A 17,478-nucleotide genomic window follows, 5' to 3' on the forward strand; every position below is an offset into this window, starting at 1 on the left:
ATCGACGAGAAATAAACTAACCTCCGCCCATGACACTGCCTGAGCCCTAGTGGAAAGAGGTTGAACCTCAGTAGGCAATGGCTTCTCAGCATCCACATACGTGGCCATGACCATCTCCTTAATCCAGCCAGCTATTGTAGCCCGCAAAGCTGGTTCGCCATGCTTCCTTCCACCATGAAGGACAAACAGGTGATCTGACTTTCAGAGAGGTTCAGAAACCTTCAGATACCACACTACAAGCCGCATGACATCCAAGGAACACAGGAGGAGATACTCCTCCATGTCCCGGATTTTATCCAGGCACAGCAAAGAAATAGACCAGTATGCAACTGTAATGCCCCTGGAGTCAGCCACCAGAAGGAATGGCTCCCGGCAAGACAAGGCCTGTAGCTCAGAAATGCAACGCACAGAACATACAGCTACCAGAAACATTGTCTTCCATGGTGAGACCGCACTTTGAATACGGTGTACAATTCTGGTCGCCGCATCTCAAAAAAGATATAATTGCGATGGAGAAGGTACAGAGAAGGGCAACGAAAATGATAAAGGGAATGGAACAGCTCCCCTATGAGGAAAGACTAAAGAGGTTAGGACTTTTCAGCTTGGAGACGAGATGGCTGAGGGGGATATGATAGAGGTATTTAAAATCATGAGATGTCTAGAACGGGTTAATGTAAATCGGTTATGTACTCTTTCAGATAATAGGAAGACTAGGGGGCACTCCATGAAGCTAGCATGTGGCACATTTAAAACTAATTGGAGAAAGTTCTTTTTCACTCAACGCACAATTAAACTCTAGAATTTGTTGCCAAGGGATGTGGTTAGTACAGTTAGTGTAGTTGGGTTTAAAAAAGGATTGGATAAGTTCTTGGAGGAGAAGTTCATTACCTGTTATTAATTAAGCTGACTTAGAAAATAGCCACTGCTATTACTAGCAACAGTAACATTGGGAACTTGCCAGGTTCTTATGGCCTGGATTAGCCACTGTTGGAGACAGGATGCTGGGCTTGATGGACCCTTGGTCTGACCCAATATGGCATGTTCTCATGTTCAAGGTTAATAACTGCAAGGAAAGGGTGCACAGCGGCCGAAACGTAGGGCCTGTTAAAAAATCCAGCACCAAAGTTCAGACTCCACAAAGGAACCATCAATCACGTGGGAGGCCGAAGATGCTTCACTCCCTTAAAGAAACAGGCCACATCAGGATGGGATGATAAACACCATCCACTGTGCCTCTGAAACATGCAAAAGCTGCAGCTTGAACGTTCAAGGAATTAAGGGCCAATCATTTAGTCAACCCATACTGCAAAAAATCCAGAATAAACGAGATCTTAACTGAACGAGGAAGAACACCACACTCCTCGCACCAGGCCTCAAACATTCTCCTAACCTGCACATATGGCAGAGAAGCAGAGAACTTCCTAGGGCGGAGTAAGGTAGAAATCACTGCAGAAGAATATCCACGCTTCAACAGGCAAGCCCTCTCAAGGGCCAAACCATAAGACAGAACAGAGTTGGATCCTCATGAAGAACCGGCCTCTGCCACAACAGATCAACGTGTGGCAAAAGACAAAGGGGGTTCTCTACAAGGAGCTTCTGCAGACCTGCATACCACGATGCCTGGCCCAATCCGGTGCAACCAGAAATACTTGCCCCCTATGGACTTCGATTCTGAAAATGAGCCTGCCCACCAAGGGCCAGGGAGGAAAGGGATAAAGCAACTCATCTTCCAGCCAGACCTGTACGACAGCATCGAATCCCAGAGACCACAGATCTCTCCTGCGATTAAAGAAGAGAGGAACCTTTGCATTGTGAGAAGTTGCTTGCAGGTCTAGAGATGGAAGGCCCCAGCTATTCACTATCAACTGAATGGACAATACCCATTCGATGGGGTCCAGACTCTCCCTGTTGAGAAAGTCTGCTCTTACATTATCCTTTCCAGCGATGTGGGAGGCAGAGATCATCTGCAGATGTCCTTCTGCCCATTCCATAAGTTGGTCCACTTCCTGTGACACTTGCTGGCTCTTGGTTCCTCTCTGGCGATTGATGTAGGCCACGCGTTGTCAGATATCATGCAGACTGCTTGATCTTGTAGTCTGTGGCTGAACTACAAGCATGCCAAGCGAACAGCCCGGGATTCCAGGCATTTAATGTTCCAGAGAGCCTCTTCGGCCGTCCAACACCCCTGGGCCATCAGTTCCTGACAGTGAGCTCCCCAACCCTGGAGACTTGCATCTGTCATGAGAATCAACCAGTTCGGGGAAGACAAGAACACACTCCTTCTCAGATGAGCCTCCTGCAACCACCACTGGAGGCAACAACAGATTTCCATCGGCAAGTGGAGATTTATTTATTTTATTTATTTATTTAATGGTTTTTATATACCGCCGCTCAGAGATATCACGTCGGTGTACATAGAACGAAAATCCGCAATTGCGTTGTACATAAAACAGTAAGAAAACAACTGAATGAACTGAATAGTCCTGAGACTGCAGGTTCCAACGAGACAGCAGTGAGTGCTGAAGAGGATGCACATGTACCCTCACCCACGGCACCACTTCCAATGTAGCCACCACCAAACCAAGCACCTGCAGATAGCTCCATACCATCAGGCGGATAGCGTTCACCAACTGACGCACCTGGGACATCAACTTTCCCAACGTGGAACCATTGAAATGGCGTGCAGGTTATATATCGATGCAGTTTTGGGAAGAAAACTAAGCGGAGGAATGAAAGAATAATAGCAAGCTTCAGCATCTGATAAGTCACCAGACAATAATGAAGATGTTACGCACAGGAAACAGCAATATGATATGATCAGTTCGATTATGATATGATTACAGCAACATGGTGGACCAACACACATCGTTTTAACAAGACAACTTAGGCAACTAAAGAATATTATATTGAAGAATTAATAAGTGAAGTCCCTGAAGAAGCCCGGGTTAACAGGGAGAAACGAGGCTCTCATCGGACTGGACTGATACAAAAAGAACACCTGTTTATAAGAACATCTGTGCATTATATTGTATTACGTGAGAGATATAAAGTGAATTTTCAGTACATCCTTTTGGAAAGAGAATTTTGATAAATAGTCCATTGGTTGTTAGGATTAGGTTGCTTGAAAGATATACAAGAGATCTTTCATTGTAAAACACAGGTTTTAGATATTAATGAATGTATGAGTGCGTGAAACATGTATGGTATGATTGTGATGACTTTAGGATAAAGCGAGTGTGATATTTTTAGTTATGTAAGGTAATGGGTATTTATAGGATAGGAGAGTGGTCTACCATTCGGGCTGATACAGTAAAAATAGCGGGAGAGCGCCTGCTCTCCTGTGCGCGCGGTTCAGTAAATTAATTTCTTTACATTAGGGCGCACGGTAAAAAGAGGCGCTAGGGACAGTAGCGCGTCCCTAGCGCTCTTTTTGGACAGAAGCGGCGGCTATCAGCGAGTTTGACAGCCGACGCTCAATTTTGCCGGCGTCGGTTCTCAAACCCGCTGACAGCCACGGGTTCGGAAACCGGACGCTGGCAAAATTGAGCGTCCGATTTTCAACCCGCGAGCCCATTTAACATTTTTTTTTTTTATTTTACATTTTTTTTTTTTTTTTTAACTTTTGGGACCTCCGACTTAATATCGCCATGATATTAAGTCGGAGGGTGCACAGAAAAGCAGTCTTTACTACTTTTCTGTGCAATTCCCTGGCGCCAGCAGAAATTAACGCCTACCTTTGGGTAGGCGCTAATTTCTGAAGGTAAAATGTGCGGCTTGGCTGCACATTTTACTTACTGTATCGCGCGGGAATGACTAATAGGGCCATCAACATGCATTGTTGCGGACGCTATTAGTCTCTGGGGGGGGGGGGGGTGGATGCGCGTTTTCGATGCGCTATTACCCCTTACTGAATAAGGGATAAAGCTAGCACACTGTACTGTATCGGCCTGATTGTTATAAAACAAATTTTGTAAACGATTGTGATTAATAAAATTGTTTGGCATAGAGTTTACCTTATGACCTCTGATTTGTTTAGTACTGTTCACTGAGTTTTCAGAGGATATGCATGTAGTTGTTTACCTCATAGGTGTGGCCATAAAACTTATTTTGAAGTCTCTTTCTAAATCCATAATTTAATTATGCTGTGCGCCTGCTTAACCTATGGAACTGTCATAAGGATTTGCTCTTCGGCTGTCCGTGCTGTATTCAGGCTCCATGGGGCTCCGTTGAAGATCAGCTCTTCAGCTGCCTTCAAGCTTTTCATGTCTCACTGCAGCACCTGCATGGGATTCTGATGAAGAGCGGCTCTTCAGCTGCTCGGACTGTCTTCATATTTTCCGTGCATCAGTGCGCTGCGTGCATGAAGTTCTAATCAGCGCAAATTACTTACTTTCATAACGATGAAGGGGAGAGAGGAGCTCTCTGAACACCAATATCTCCTTAGAAACAAAATATAAATCTGAATGAAAGAGGGGGATATTAAGGAGTGTTTCAAAACGCCATTCTCATTGCAGAAGAAATAAACGCTCTCCAAAAATTGCCTCAGATTTTTTTTTTTTTATTATTTGCAGTAGCAAACAAGAACAGGAAATGAGTCACCTCACTGGATGTGCATCTTAAAATGATCAGTAACTTTAGTCAAGTCTATTCCTTGATATGAACAACAGCAAGAGCCCATTTAACAGATAATTAATGCTACTATTTAACAGGACCTCAAAAGCATAACTTATCAAAGCAAAGATCCCACAATACCTTACATCTCTTTCCAAAATGAAGACACAAAGCTTTCCTGTATCTGAGCCTACCCAGGTTTCCTTTCGGATTTCAGCAGAGGTATCTACGTAGATGAGATGCGTTGCAGTCAAGTATAAGGTCCCAATGGCTGGCTTCTTGCTTGTGTATCGGTCTAAAACTTTCACATTCTCTACCTAAAACATGGAAGGGGGGGAAAGCTGTTAAGACCCAAATTTATGACATTTTGAGGCAGAGATAGACAGAGTTGCACTCGTATACTAAAAATAAAAAACAAACAAACAAGGCAAGATATTCAGATCAAATAAATGTACGGCATGTGGAAAAGATTGCACACCCTCAATCATAGTAAAATGTACAGCATTACCTGCAAATTGTACAACAGAACCGCAGATTGGAAAAACAATATCCATTATAATTGAGGGTGCTCGATATTATCCGTGGCTTTGCACAGGAGTCAGCGGCCTATTTTAATAGGATCTTAAAGAGACTCATAAAGGTCGGTGTTGACTGTTCCTCCCATCCCCCTTTTCTGGGTGCATAAGGCTAGATAAAATGACCAGACAGAGCAGAGATTAGAGGGCAGCTGGGGGAGGAAGCACACCTACACCTAGAAGGTGGCTACACAAAGAAATTCATCCAAGTATTTCCAGGCTGCTATGTTAGGATCACTCCACCAGTTTTCATACATGCGGAATCACCGATGCCATTTATATATCATTTTTATACCCATAAAGTTCCCATACTGCACACACTGATGGACTCAAGATTACATAAAATCTGACCTTGTACGCGTATATAAGCCAAGCAAACAGGAACTTCAAAGCAATGATGTAAAGATAATATTATAATAATTTGGGCAGCCATCTTTCGCTATGGCAGATGGAAGTTTGCCCTGAAGTGGTTCGTATGTGTGCGAAACATGGCCATGTTGGTTATTTTTTCAAAGATAAGGATTACACTTTGCTGTTTTAGACGGACTCCATGAGGTAAGAGATGTTGCATCTTACTAAGGAAACACCGTAAGAGTGTTGAAGGGATTGCCATACCTTATGGATTATATGGTGTGTCCGCTTCAGTTATTGCACTATAGCACTTTGAAGAAAGGAAAATCTAATTAAAGGACATTTTGGAAATTTTTTTTTTTTTTAAGTGATGGCACCAAAACAAAAAGGTTCTGGACACAGAGAACTATACAAGCAGCAGATTTCAACAGGGCCGCCCTCCATTTTTTTAAGAACTGTATTAAGTAAGGGCAGTAGTATAGTGCATTAGTATAAGTGTGCAGCATGGGAACTTTATGGTATAAAAATTAGGAACTGGAAGATGAGGATATATACACACACACAAAACACAAAAATGGCAGTCATACAAAATATAAAGTGTCCGTGAGCAATATCTAAAAGAAAAAAAGTGAACACTCGTACTAAATTATATCCTTAATGTATACAACCCAATCAGTATAGTTATCCACATATATAAATAAAACACTGCCTTTGAAAAACCTCCTTCCTCTGCCTGAGAAAGAGAAGTCAGGCTCAGGAATCAAACGGAAGTCTTGCATACAGCACCAGCCCTGGATTCATTTCCACAAAAGATGATAGACTGTGTGCAAGGCTGATCCTTGCCCTTACCATGGTTTATAACATTTGTTTTGACATGACCAGAAATCCACAGCCAGCCTAACCTTGGATCATGAGATTGTCTCATCCTGTTTTTTCCAGCTCCACTTTCTGTGCACTCTGAAATTAGCAGTTTTGCTTTTGGAAAAGAACAACTGAAGAGGATCAATTTTAAATTCCCCACAGACTTCTCTTTACAAACTAACATCTCAACCTCCTCTCTGCTCAGACTTCCCCAGTCTGCAATCTTCAATCCCACCCAGGACTCCACAAATGTTTTCTTCAGCAAGCTAGCTGATTCAGGACAGCTCATAGGTTTTCATATCTCCATCTTAATTGGAAATATTAGAGGTGTGGGAAGATAAAAAACACACATTAACTTGGCAGACACTAAGATCACCACCAAACTTATTTCCTCAGGGCAAAACTCCAACATCAATAGCAACTGAACACTGGTATCAATTTGTTTTCTTTGTATGTATGTGTGTACACACACACACACCTTTTAAAATAGAGAAAAGGAATCAGATAAGGCAGCAGCAGCAACTCAAGGGGTTAAACTTGATATTTCAACAGCAAAAGAATTTCAATGGAAAGAATTTACATTTGTTTGGACAAGAGGAAAGAACTTGGCTTCCACCATAGCATTAGCCAGAAGAGGAATATGCACACCTTGAAGTCAACAGATTCAAGATTACACTTATCTGGTTTCTTCCAAACACTCCAACAGCAGCCAAGAGATTTCACCTCCCTCATGCTTTACCTTCTGTAACATCCTGGTACTAATCGATCTTACAGCAGCCTTCGACACCATGGACCACACCCTACCGTGACATCAGTTGAGAAACTGGAATAGGCGGAAAGGTCAACGATTGGTTCTCTTCCTTCGTAGCAGATAAGATCATTCAAATATATATATATATATATATATATATATATATATATATTACCCCTATGTACATTACTAGAGGATCTAGGAATCAGCTTCCTCCTATATGGAGACGACAAAGAATTCTACATTCCATTCGACAAAACGGTTTTGTCTCTGTCCACCTACGTGAAGACAAAACAACAAAAACTCTCAACTGAAGCTAACTCTGAACAGAAAAAAACCTGAAATTATGTAGCTAAGGAGAAACTCCACATTAATCAATCCGCTAACCTTAGACCTTGGAAATTTTAGCATTACACTCTCAGATCAAGTAAGAGATCTAGGAATTCAGATCGATGAGAACTTTTCAATGAAAAAAACAAATTAAATGAAATCAGGGTACACCAAGCTGAGAATACTACACAACTAAAACCATTGCTAATACAAGACTTTCGCATGGTTTTACAAACATTAATATTTTCAGACTTAGATTACTTCAACTCCTTATTACTAGGCCTACCCACTGGATCATTAAAACCACTACAGATACTACAAAATGCCTCAGCCAGATTTTACTTTGACCACATCGCTAATAGCATTGCACTGGCTTCCTGTACAATCCAGAATTCACTATCAAGTATTCTCTAATTTTTTAATATCATCAACATTAACCCATGTTTAACAGGAATGACTCAAACTTACCCACCGCAAAGAGCTCTAAGATCACAAAAAAAGGACTTCTAAAGGTGCCAACAATATGGAACACATACCTAACACAAATAAGAGACGGAATATTTTCCGTAGCGGGCCCTAGAATATGGAACTCTTCCTGAGTTGCTACGCCAAATAACAGAAAGTTTCAAGCAAGAACTAAAAACATGGCTTTTTATAAATGCATGCGAACTAACATCAAACTCCAATATGCTAACAATATAGCATAGTCTGATGTTCCGACAGCTAACAGATTGAGCAATAAGTACTGAGTGATGTATACTGAAAACAACATGAAGAATAATGTAATGGAAAGCTTATAATCCTACTTCAAAGCACACCAATTAATGTTGATATATTGACCAAGAATATGCATTTACCATTGAGATGAAAGATTATGTATAAAATCGACCTAGAAAATATATATGCTGTTATACTGATCTAGAATATGAGCATTGAAACAGAATGGGAATGTTGACCCGGCAACCGTAGGCCGATATCGTAAACAGTTGTGGTCTGATGTATAAGAAACCTAAATAAATAAATATTGGTCTAAAACTTGTAGTAGAGCAACCATTTGGTGTTTGCTGCTAAGTAGCAGACACCAAATCTACTTCTGAAACTTTCACTGATTTCCAACCAGCTGTCTATCACAGAAATCCTTACTGCAACCAGTGAAAAGTAAACCCAGTAAAACCCCAAGAGATCCCATGATGCTCCGGGGTCCAAGTTCACACAACTACACTCTGGGGATATGGACTTTCAGGGTGTTGCTCAGTTTACTGGATAAAGATCACAATACTTATGCACTTTATTATTACATGGCTAAAATGGATTACAAAACATTCAGGATGCAAATCTTTTTTAAAGCCAACGCTGTAAGTCAGAGCCGGCAGGGTCTAGCTGCCTGATACTATCAGGTACAGAAATCAAACACCATCTCCCGGTGCAGTAACTGTCAGTAGTAATAGGAATTTAACACAAAGCAGCTAAATGCACAGGCAGTCCTTAGAATCTCATTTTCACACAGTGATTTTGATCACTAAGACAACAGTTTCAATGTGGTCACCCCTGGATGGTCCTCCGAGCAGCTTCAACTTGGTCCAGATTTGATAAACGTTTCTCACAACAAGAATAGCATCTATCAACCTGAGAAATCCAGAGCTAATTAAAGATAGAAGCGTGGTTTGTAATGTGGGTTACTGGGAGCAGAGATAAAGCATATGCAGGAATACCATCAGCATACGCCGTGCAGGAGCAAAGGTCTCTCCAGTGGTCCCTTAAAGTCTGCCAGAAAGACAGCAGCAGAAGGAAGGGATCTGCAGGCAGAACTGGTTAAAGTCCAACTGGAATGACAGCGCAGCACAAGAACCAGAAAGAAACTGAAAAAAAAAAAAAGAAAAGCAGAAAATAATTCTCATTTAAAATTGCTACAAGATAGTAATTAAAAGAAAGCGAACCAACAGAGGAAGCACCAAGTATACCTGTCGTGATCCTTTACCACAGAACAAACTGACTGTCCACACACAGCCATGCTGTGTGTAGAGTACAATGACAGCTCCTGCTTCCTATTCAAGTCAGTGTGTACCCAAGGTCATTTAGCCTGCACAATACAAGGCAGGCTGAGCCCTAAGCTTTAATTTCAAAAGACATAACTTGATCCCCCTAGTCCCTTGACAGGCAAAGATTAGAGAACTATAGAAAGCTCTGTGTTTTCTTAATAAGGGGGGAATAAATGATTGCAAACAGCTCTTGTTGAGAAGCAGAATTCTGAATATAGTGCCTGCTGGTCACTGCAAAGCACCCAGCTCTGAATGAACCAGTCTACACCCCGTCATAGACATCAGACCAGGCGTCTTGTGGGTTATCACCACATCAAGGCACATGCACTGGCTTAAATATTAATGCAGCTTTCAGACACCCAAATAAAATTACTTTAAAACAGATGTTATGCGAAGCAAATAAAGCAGCCTTATGACCAGATTAAATCAGTCTCCCTGGATAAACACGAAAGATCTGTAACTGAAAGGTAAACCAAAGGTCTGTCTGCCTCTGAATGCACACTGGCAGGGGTTTTGCAGGTCCTTCCTTTTCTGCAGGGCTCTCTCCAGCTTCGCTACTGGAGAATAAGAGCTGTAACACTTTGGGCAACAGAGTCAGGCCTGGCCCAGTGGATCTCCAGCACAGAGCACCACAACACCAGGGAGGCCTGGACTACAGGAATCTGCTTTTCTGCTGTACTGTTGTTCCTACGGTGCTGGCAGAGACGTCCTTAGTTTAAAAGTGCCACACAGGCAAAACAGGTAGTGGGAATTGTGAAGACCGTCCCAGCGGCAGACTTATAAAGATAGATCGCACACAAAATACAGAAAACCTGCTGATCACAATCCCAAAGGGATGCTACGCCAATGCATCTTTACAAAAACATATGATGGAAAACGAGACAAAAGGGATTTCCAGACGCACATACAAAGCCTAAGTGTATTATAATAAATTCTGTAAACAAACATTTTACATAAATACTGATTGCAAACACAGCTTAATTGATGTTAAGACAAAATCCTAACAAACACACAGATAAAAGATCAACAATGCACTAACCTAACTGATTTAGTTTTTTTTATTTTTGGGGTTGTTTGTTTTTTTTTAGCTTTTTATGTATTTGTTCTGCTTTAAAATCACTAGACTGAGCAAAATTAAACTGGTTCCACAAAAACCAATGCAAGACTGCCCACCCAGCCTGACAGCATCATTGGGACACATGGGAACATATTCCAACAGGTCCGAAACCTGCGAGCTGTGCTTAGAGCACAAAAAAAAAAAAAATCTTCAGGTTTCTAGCCAGACGAAAAAATTTGTCCCAAACAGAACACGCGGATGGAAGAGATGCAGGCCTAACCCTGTTTCTTATTGCCTTCAGCCTTATCTTAAACCCCAATCCCTCATCCGGATGAAGACAGCCCTGCGTTTGCTTTCTAGTGCACTTCAAAAGTATAGCAAGGCTTCTAGTTTTGAGTGGGAGCATGAAATCCTCCAGCATGACTGCAGGGCTCCCACTTATCTTTTAGACTTATTTACTACCTTTACTGCCCAAAGAGAGGCCCCGAAAACGATTTGCATCCTGAGAACACAATACAACAATACATCATAATAAAACAAATACAAAAAATAAATAGAACTATATAATGCCCATATACTGAAGATACAGCAAAATACTTCCTGGACATGCAAAGAAAATATTTCACTGATTCGATACATAATAGAATTACTATTATTTAAATGTAATGATGGAAAACCTCAGAGGATCTCCTTTAAGTCTCTCTCTATTCTGCTGTCAGTCAGGAAAGGTTGCTTAACATACTACTAAAACGCAGCCCCTCCCCACATATTAAACCTAAGCAGGCCAATACAGTAAACTTGCAGGGAAAACAGGCGCTCAGTGCCGAGTGCCCGCTGTACTAACGCGCACCCAGCGTTAAAAAGGAGGCGATAGGGACAATAGCACCACCTCAGCAGCGGAAGCCCAGGACAGGTGGCTGTCAGCGGGTTTGGAAAACAGACGCTCGGTTTTATGAGCATGTGTTTTCCCAACCTGTGGACAGCCACGGGTTAGGAAAACGGACGCTCGTAAATCTGAGCGTCTGATTTCCTAACCTGACAGCACACTATTTATTTGTTTTTACCTTTTGGTTTCTCTGACTTTATCGCCACAATTATAAGTCTGAGGATGTACAGAAAAGCAGTATTTTCTGCTTTCCTGTACATTTTTTTCGGGATGCTCAAAAATTAATGCTCTTGGGCAGGCATTAATTGCTAAGCATAAAATGTGCAGATCAGGCACACATTTTATTTTCTGTATCTGGGGCGAATGATTAATGGCCTCATCAACATGCATTTGCATGAGCACTATTAGTTTCGGGGAGGGGGTTGGACACGTTAAACCCCTTATTGTATAAGGGGTAGTGGACGCACATACTGCGGGCTAAACAGTGCTCTCAGCTGAGCGCCCTTTACTGTGTCGTCCTGAAGATGGGCCATGCTGGGACAGACCAAAGGTCCATCAAGCCCAGCATCCTCTCTGCTACAGAGGCTAATCTGGGCCACCGCGAAAGTGTAGATCCAACCGCTCGTTGCTCACTCGCAGGGACAGGCGAAGGTTCCCCCTCCCCCAAATCCACATGGATAAGTTTTTCCTTTTTTTCCACTCAACACAAAATTAAGCTGTTACCAGAGGGTGTGGTCAAGGTTATCTAACATAACCCAGTTTAAGAGGGGTTTGGACAAGTTCCTGGAGGAAAAGTCCATAAAAAGTTATTTCTCCAATTTGTTTTAAATCTGCTATCTGACCTGTTAGTAATAGTTTCTTCAAGTGTCCCCTAGTCCTATCTGAAAGGGTGAATAACTGTTCCTCTTTTACCTGTTCCACCCCACCCATGATTATTTTATAAACCTCTATCATGTCCACTCTCAGTTGCCTCTTCTCCAAGCTAAAGAGCCGTAATCTGTTTAGTCTTACTTCATAAAGGGAGTCGTTCTGTCCCCTTTATCATTTCGATTGCCCTTCTCTGCACATTTTCTTGTTCTGCTATATTGTTTTCCTTACACGGGTGACCACAACTGCGCACAATACTCACGGTGTGATCATACCATGGTGCGATACAGAGGCATCATGAGTGTCTCATATACAGACTGCATTTACTTATATGGCTGCACCCACCTGAGATTTCTCTCAGATTGTCGTTTTGATTTTTAAGCTTTTATGTCATTTTATATTTAGTCTATTACTAAATGTAAATGTAGTGTTATTATTATGAAAATGATAAACAGATTCTGTGGCAATGAGCACAGTGTTGCAAACTATACATCCAAGGAAAAGCAGAAACCTAGCACCTTGCAGAGTCAGGCTGCTTTGGGAGTGACCCTGTAGGGGTGCTTTGAAAAGGTTCTTCTCCTATAAGGCCAGACCAGTTAAGTAAGAATCATTACTGCACTGTGAAATTGCATTAATCACACTTGAAAAAACTACTCAAGGTTGCTGACATGCCAGAATATGTTGAAATACTAGAATACGTGCTAAAAGTCAAAATGTATGTGGAAAGTCATCCTCAGGTTTTGTCCCTGCCTTCTGGGCTCAATTTTCAAGAAATCCCCTGACTTACAAGAATTCCAGTCCTAGTAACATTAAAAAATTATAAATGCCAACCAATTAAGAAAGCGTTCTGCAAACAAAATGGCTCATTGGCATGTAAATTGGATGTGTGATTTATTGATTTGATTTATATTCTATTTTTCTGGTACTTCATGTGTAAAAAATGCTCTCAGACCGTTTCTGAATTGCTTTGCTGGTAATCCCGCATTCTCCTGGGATATCCCATACGTTATCTAATGAAAAATCTTTTAGTTGCTAGTATTAAGTGTTTATATTGATAGCCCACAACAACCTGAAAAGAAATCTGTACATTGTAATAGACAATTCTTGAAGTTCAATATTCTAAACCCATTATTTTCTTGAACCGGCGTTTCCTCCGTTCTTCCAGCTCAGTCTGGTTTCAGGGGCCTTCATTCACAACTACCCAGGGATTTTCTCACACTTTTTATATGCATCCCCTTGCTCCAAACAGTCTTCATTACAGCAATGTGGTTGTCAGGTCAGACATTAAATTAAACCCCAGGCCAGGGGCCACAGACCAGGGCTCCTTTCAGAACCCTGCAATCGAGGGCCCTGAATCTGGCCATGAGATGTCACTTTTAAGCAATGACCACAACTCCCTCCCTCCCTGGGTGCTGTGAGTGCTTCCTCCACAGCCCCAGTCAACTGGGGAGCAGAAAACACAACTCAGGGATTGCACCAGGGCAACGGGCCAGCCTAACACAGAATATTCCAAGACATTCAACCACAGAATTCTAAACTCACTTCCTAGATCTTAGTTTGGGTATCATATAACTAGATAGCTCTTTAAGCTATTTATTCTGATTCCCAATTCCTACACTGAATTCACCGACAGATGTTTGTAGCAAAGCTAAATACAATCACAAATTGAAGTAGTAAAATGAAACTGAAAAAGATGTTAACACCTTAGCACAGTAGTTTCATAAAATCCAATTTACTGTACCCAAACTATCAATACTGCTATAAATCCCCCTGTGCATTACTTGGAAAGGCATGCTAAAAATCCAAATTTTTATTATACATATTTGCAAATGCATTGTGGTGCCTACAGTAGTGGCAGTGTCCTGGGAAGTTTTACCAGCAGATAATTATAATCAGCATACAGGTTTGTGGTTTGTAATATTCTTTTTATTAGAATGTTTATGCAGAGCATAAAACAACATTTCAGTGAACATATACACCACAAAAACACGCAGTCGTCACCCCCAACTTGTATTAAAACAATTAACCTGACAATATGTTCCAGGAATACATTAAACAATGAAATCCTAATATTTTCATGTTCCCCCTCGCCCCCATTATCTCCCAACACCCCCCTTCCCCTCCCCGCTCAGCATTCAACCATTGTGGGAATCGTCCATTGCTGAAATGGTTGCCACGTTTTATGGTATTTCGCCATCAAGTCTCGTCGCAAGGCAGTCAAATACTCCATATGAGAAATCCACTTCAGTCTCCGGAGCACCGCAGAGAGAGGTGTTTGTGGTTCCTTCCAGTGCTTAGCGATCTCTCCTCGAACCACGTGAGCAAGCGCTCTAATGAAATCACTATGCTCTGACTTCACCCTGTTTTCGGGAAGATTCAACATCTCCCTTGGGCTTAGCTGTATGTCCAAATGGAGCAACTTCTGCAGCCAACTTTCTGCCTGAGTCCATAATGTTTTGACAGCCGGACACGTCCACCACATATAATCAAAATCACCTTCTTGCCCACAATTCTTCCAGCATAATGAACCCCCCACATACCCCCATTTTCTTCAATTTACAAGGGGTAATGTACCATTGAAATAACATTTTATAGCTATTTTTCTACCAATTGTGCAGCTATAGAACTGCAGCTAATCGCTGTAAAACACACGTCCCAGTCACCCTCTGTAAGCGGAGCTTCAAAATCTTTTTCCCACGCTTGGATATGCCTCAGAGGATGAGCCACCGCTCCGTTAAGTATGATATAGATCTTAGATATTAGCCCTTTTATCATATGAGCCTTTTCACAAAACACTTCAATGAGAGTTTTCCCCTTAAGCATATCCACCCGCACTGCTTTGGAGAAGTATAAAGTGGTGCAATTGCAGATATGCAAATCGATTAGCTGAAGGTAGCTGATAGACATTACCCACTTCCTCGAACAATTTCATCCCCTGATCGAACCATCATTGTCCTAGAGTGCACAACCCCTGTAGTGCCCATTCCTGAAATATTTCCCCCCCTCGTCCTGCAGGAAACGCCTCACATCCCCTAATCCTGGTTGAATATAAATAAGTTTGATCCCCCACCATACGTTTCCTCCAGCACTGCCACGTCGTCACTGTGGTAGCCAAACAGGGCGAAATATCAGTTAGATCAAGTTTACGAACGCCCTGTCCCCAAAACAAATCCTCTATCAACATAGGGGCTGCCATATCTTTCTCTAAATGGATCCATTGTTTAATCATCTTATGATTATGGAAATCCACTAGTGCCCCCAGTTGGGAAGCCACATAATATTTTAGCAAATTGGGCACCTCCAATCCTCCCTCTGCTTTGGACTGATAAAGCACTGTCAGAGCCACCCGAGGTGGCCTCCTCTTCCAAATAAAGGAGAAAACCTTAACCTGAAGCCCCCGTAAGTAATATGGAGGAACTATGCAAGGTAGTGTTTGGAATAGGTATGCTAACCGCGGAAGTAAAGTCATTTTAATGGCCGCAATCCTACCCAGCCATTTAAGCGTCAACCTATCCCAAGTCTGTAGGTCCCTCTCCAACCGTTTCAGAAGCGGAAGATAATTTAAATCAAACAGGTCTGTACAGTCAGAGCTTAACTGTACCCCTAGATATTTAACAGAATGTTTTGCCCACATAAAGGGGAATTGCTGTTTCAAATAGGTAATCAAGGTAAAGGACAGGTATAGCGGTAAAATCTCCGATTTTTATTTATTTACTTTGAATCCCGACACGCGTCCAAATGCCTCCAGCTGTGGTATTAGGCCCTGTAGGGACCGTTCGGGACCCGCTAAAGTAAACAACACATCATCGGCATATAGTGCTATCTTGTACATTTTATCCCTGACTAATATCCCCTATATACTTGGAGACGCCCTGATTTTTTCCGCTAAGGGTTCCAAGCATAATGCAAACAACAAAGGTGACAAGGGGCACCCCTGTCGTGTCCCTCGCTGCACCGCAAAATTAGCCGAATAGCCCCCATTAACTTTTATGCACGCTGCCGGATTTCTATATAATTCTTGTACCCATGTTAGAAAACCCCCTCCTAGACCAACCTTCCGAGGTACCTGGAACAGAAAGGGCCAATGAACTGTGTCAAACGCCGTATCTACGTCTACCCCAAAAAGCACGGATGGGATCCTATTCTGATGTGCATGATGTATTAAATTTACTACCTTGCAGATGTTATCTCCGGTCATACGATTCGGCTTAAAGCCTGCCTGATCATCATGAACTAGCAGTGGGATAACCTGTTTTAGTCTATTGGCCAAAATTTTTGCCAGCAACGTCAGATCGATATTGATAAGCGAGATGGGCCTATATTTATTTAACACTTTTTTATACCGACCTTCATAGTATTAACCATATCGGATCGGTTTACATAAAACAAGGGTATAACTAAAGCAATAAATAAAAGTAATTAACAAGAGAAGTGCATAAGGTAAAGTTACATTTAACATGGAGTAAAAACTTGGGAAGCTTAAAAGCTGGAAGAGAAGAAAAGGCAGAAGGTAATTAAAAGATGCATAATACAAAAAGTAATTTGGGTTAGAGCATAAGATGCTTTAACCAGTGAGTGCCAGAGTTCTTCGTTAGAACTGTTGGAGGACCTCAATCTTCTACGTCCAAGTGAGGAAAAAAGATGACTAAGGATTGTCTGGGGGATCGTCGAAGGCTTGGTGGAATAGCCACGTCTTAAGTTTTTTTCTGAATGTAATGAGACAGGGTTCTAATCGGAGGCTTGAAGGAATGTTGTTCCAAATAGACGGACCTGCTATTGAAAAAGCTCGGTCTTTGGTCGAGGAAAGGCGTGAGGCTTTAGTTGGGGGGTAAATCAAAGTACCTTTAAGATTATCTCTAATTGGTCTGTTGGAGGAATGTAGTTTGAAGGGTATTTCAATGTTGAGTTGGAGTTGGTGATGGATGGATTTATGTATTAGGGTGATTGATTTGTAGAGGATTCTAAAATTTACTGGTAGCCAATGTAGGTTTCTGAGGATATATGAACTGCAGAGCATCGGGTCCTTCCCTGGTTTCGGTAAAATGGTAATTCCCGCTACATTTGCAGCAGGCAATAGGTGATTCCTCCGTATTTAAGCTATTAAACATATTGACCAGGGGAACCACCAAATCTTCCTTAAATTTTTTATA

At 41.8% G+C, this 17,478-nt stretch overlaps 1 protein-coding gene across 4 annotated transcripts in view; it reads right to left on the reverse strand.

The window, feature by feature from the left end:
* The window catches only part of LOC115094544 (myotubularin-related protein 8-like), an 84,004-nt gene that overhangs the window by 46,327 nt on the left and 20,199 nt on the right, over positions 1-17,478 (reverse strand). For 2 of the 4 annotated variants that reach the window (XM_029607701.1, XM_029607702.1), the window contains exon 2: positions 4,806-4,928. In XM_029607701.1, coding sequence (XP_029463561.1) covers positions 4,806-4,928 — 123 coding nt within the window. Of the gene's footprint in view, positions 1-4,752; positions 4,929-5,119; positions 5,423-17,478 lie in introns of those variants that run through there. The other 2 variants (XM_029607703.1, XM_029607704.1) reach the window with 2 other exon arrangements.

The sequence above is a fragment of the Rhinatrema bivittatum genome, chromosome 6, assembly GCF_901001135.1.
Source record: "Rhinatrema bivittatum chromosome 6, aRhiBiv1.1, whole genome shotgun sequence".
Classification (NCBI taxonomy): domain Eukaryota; kingdom Metazoa; phylum Chordata; class Amphibia; order Gymnophiona; family Rhinatrematidae; genus Rhinatrema; species Rhinatrema bivittatum.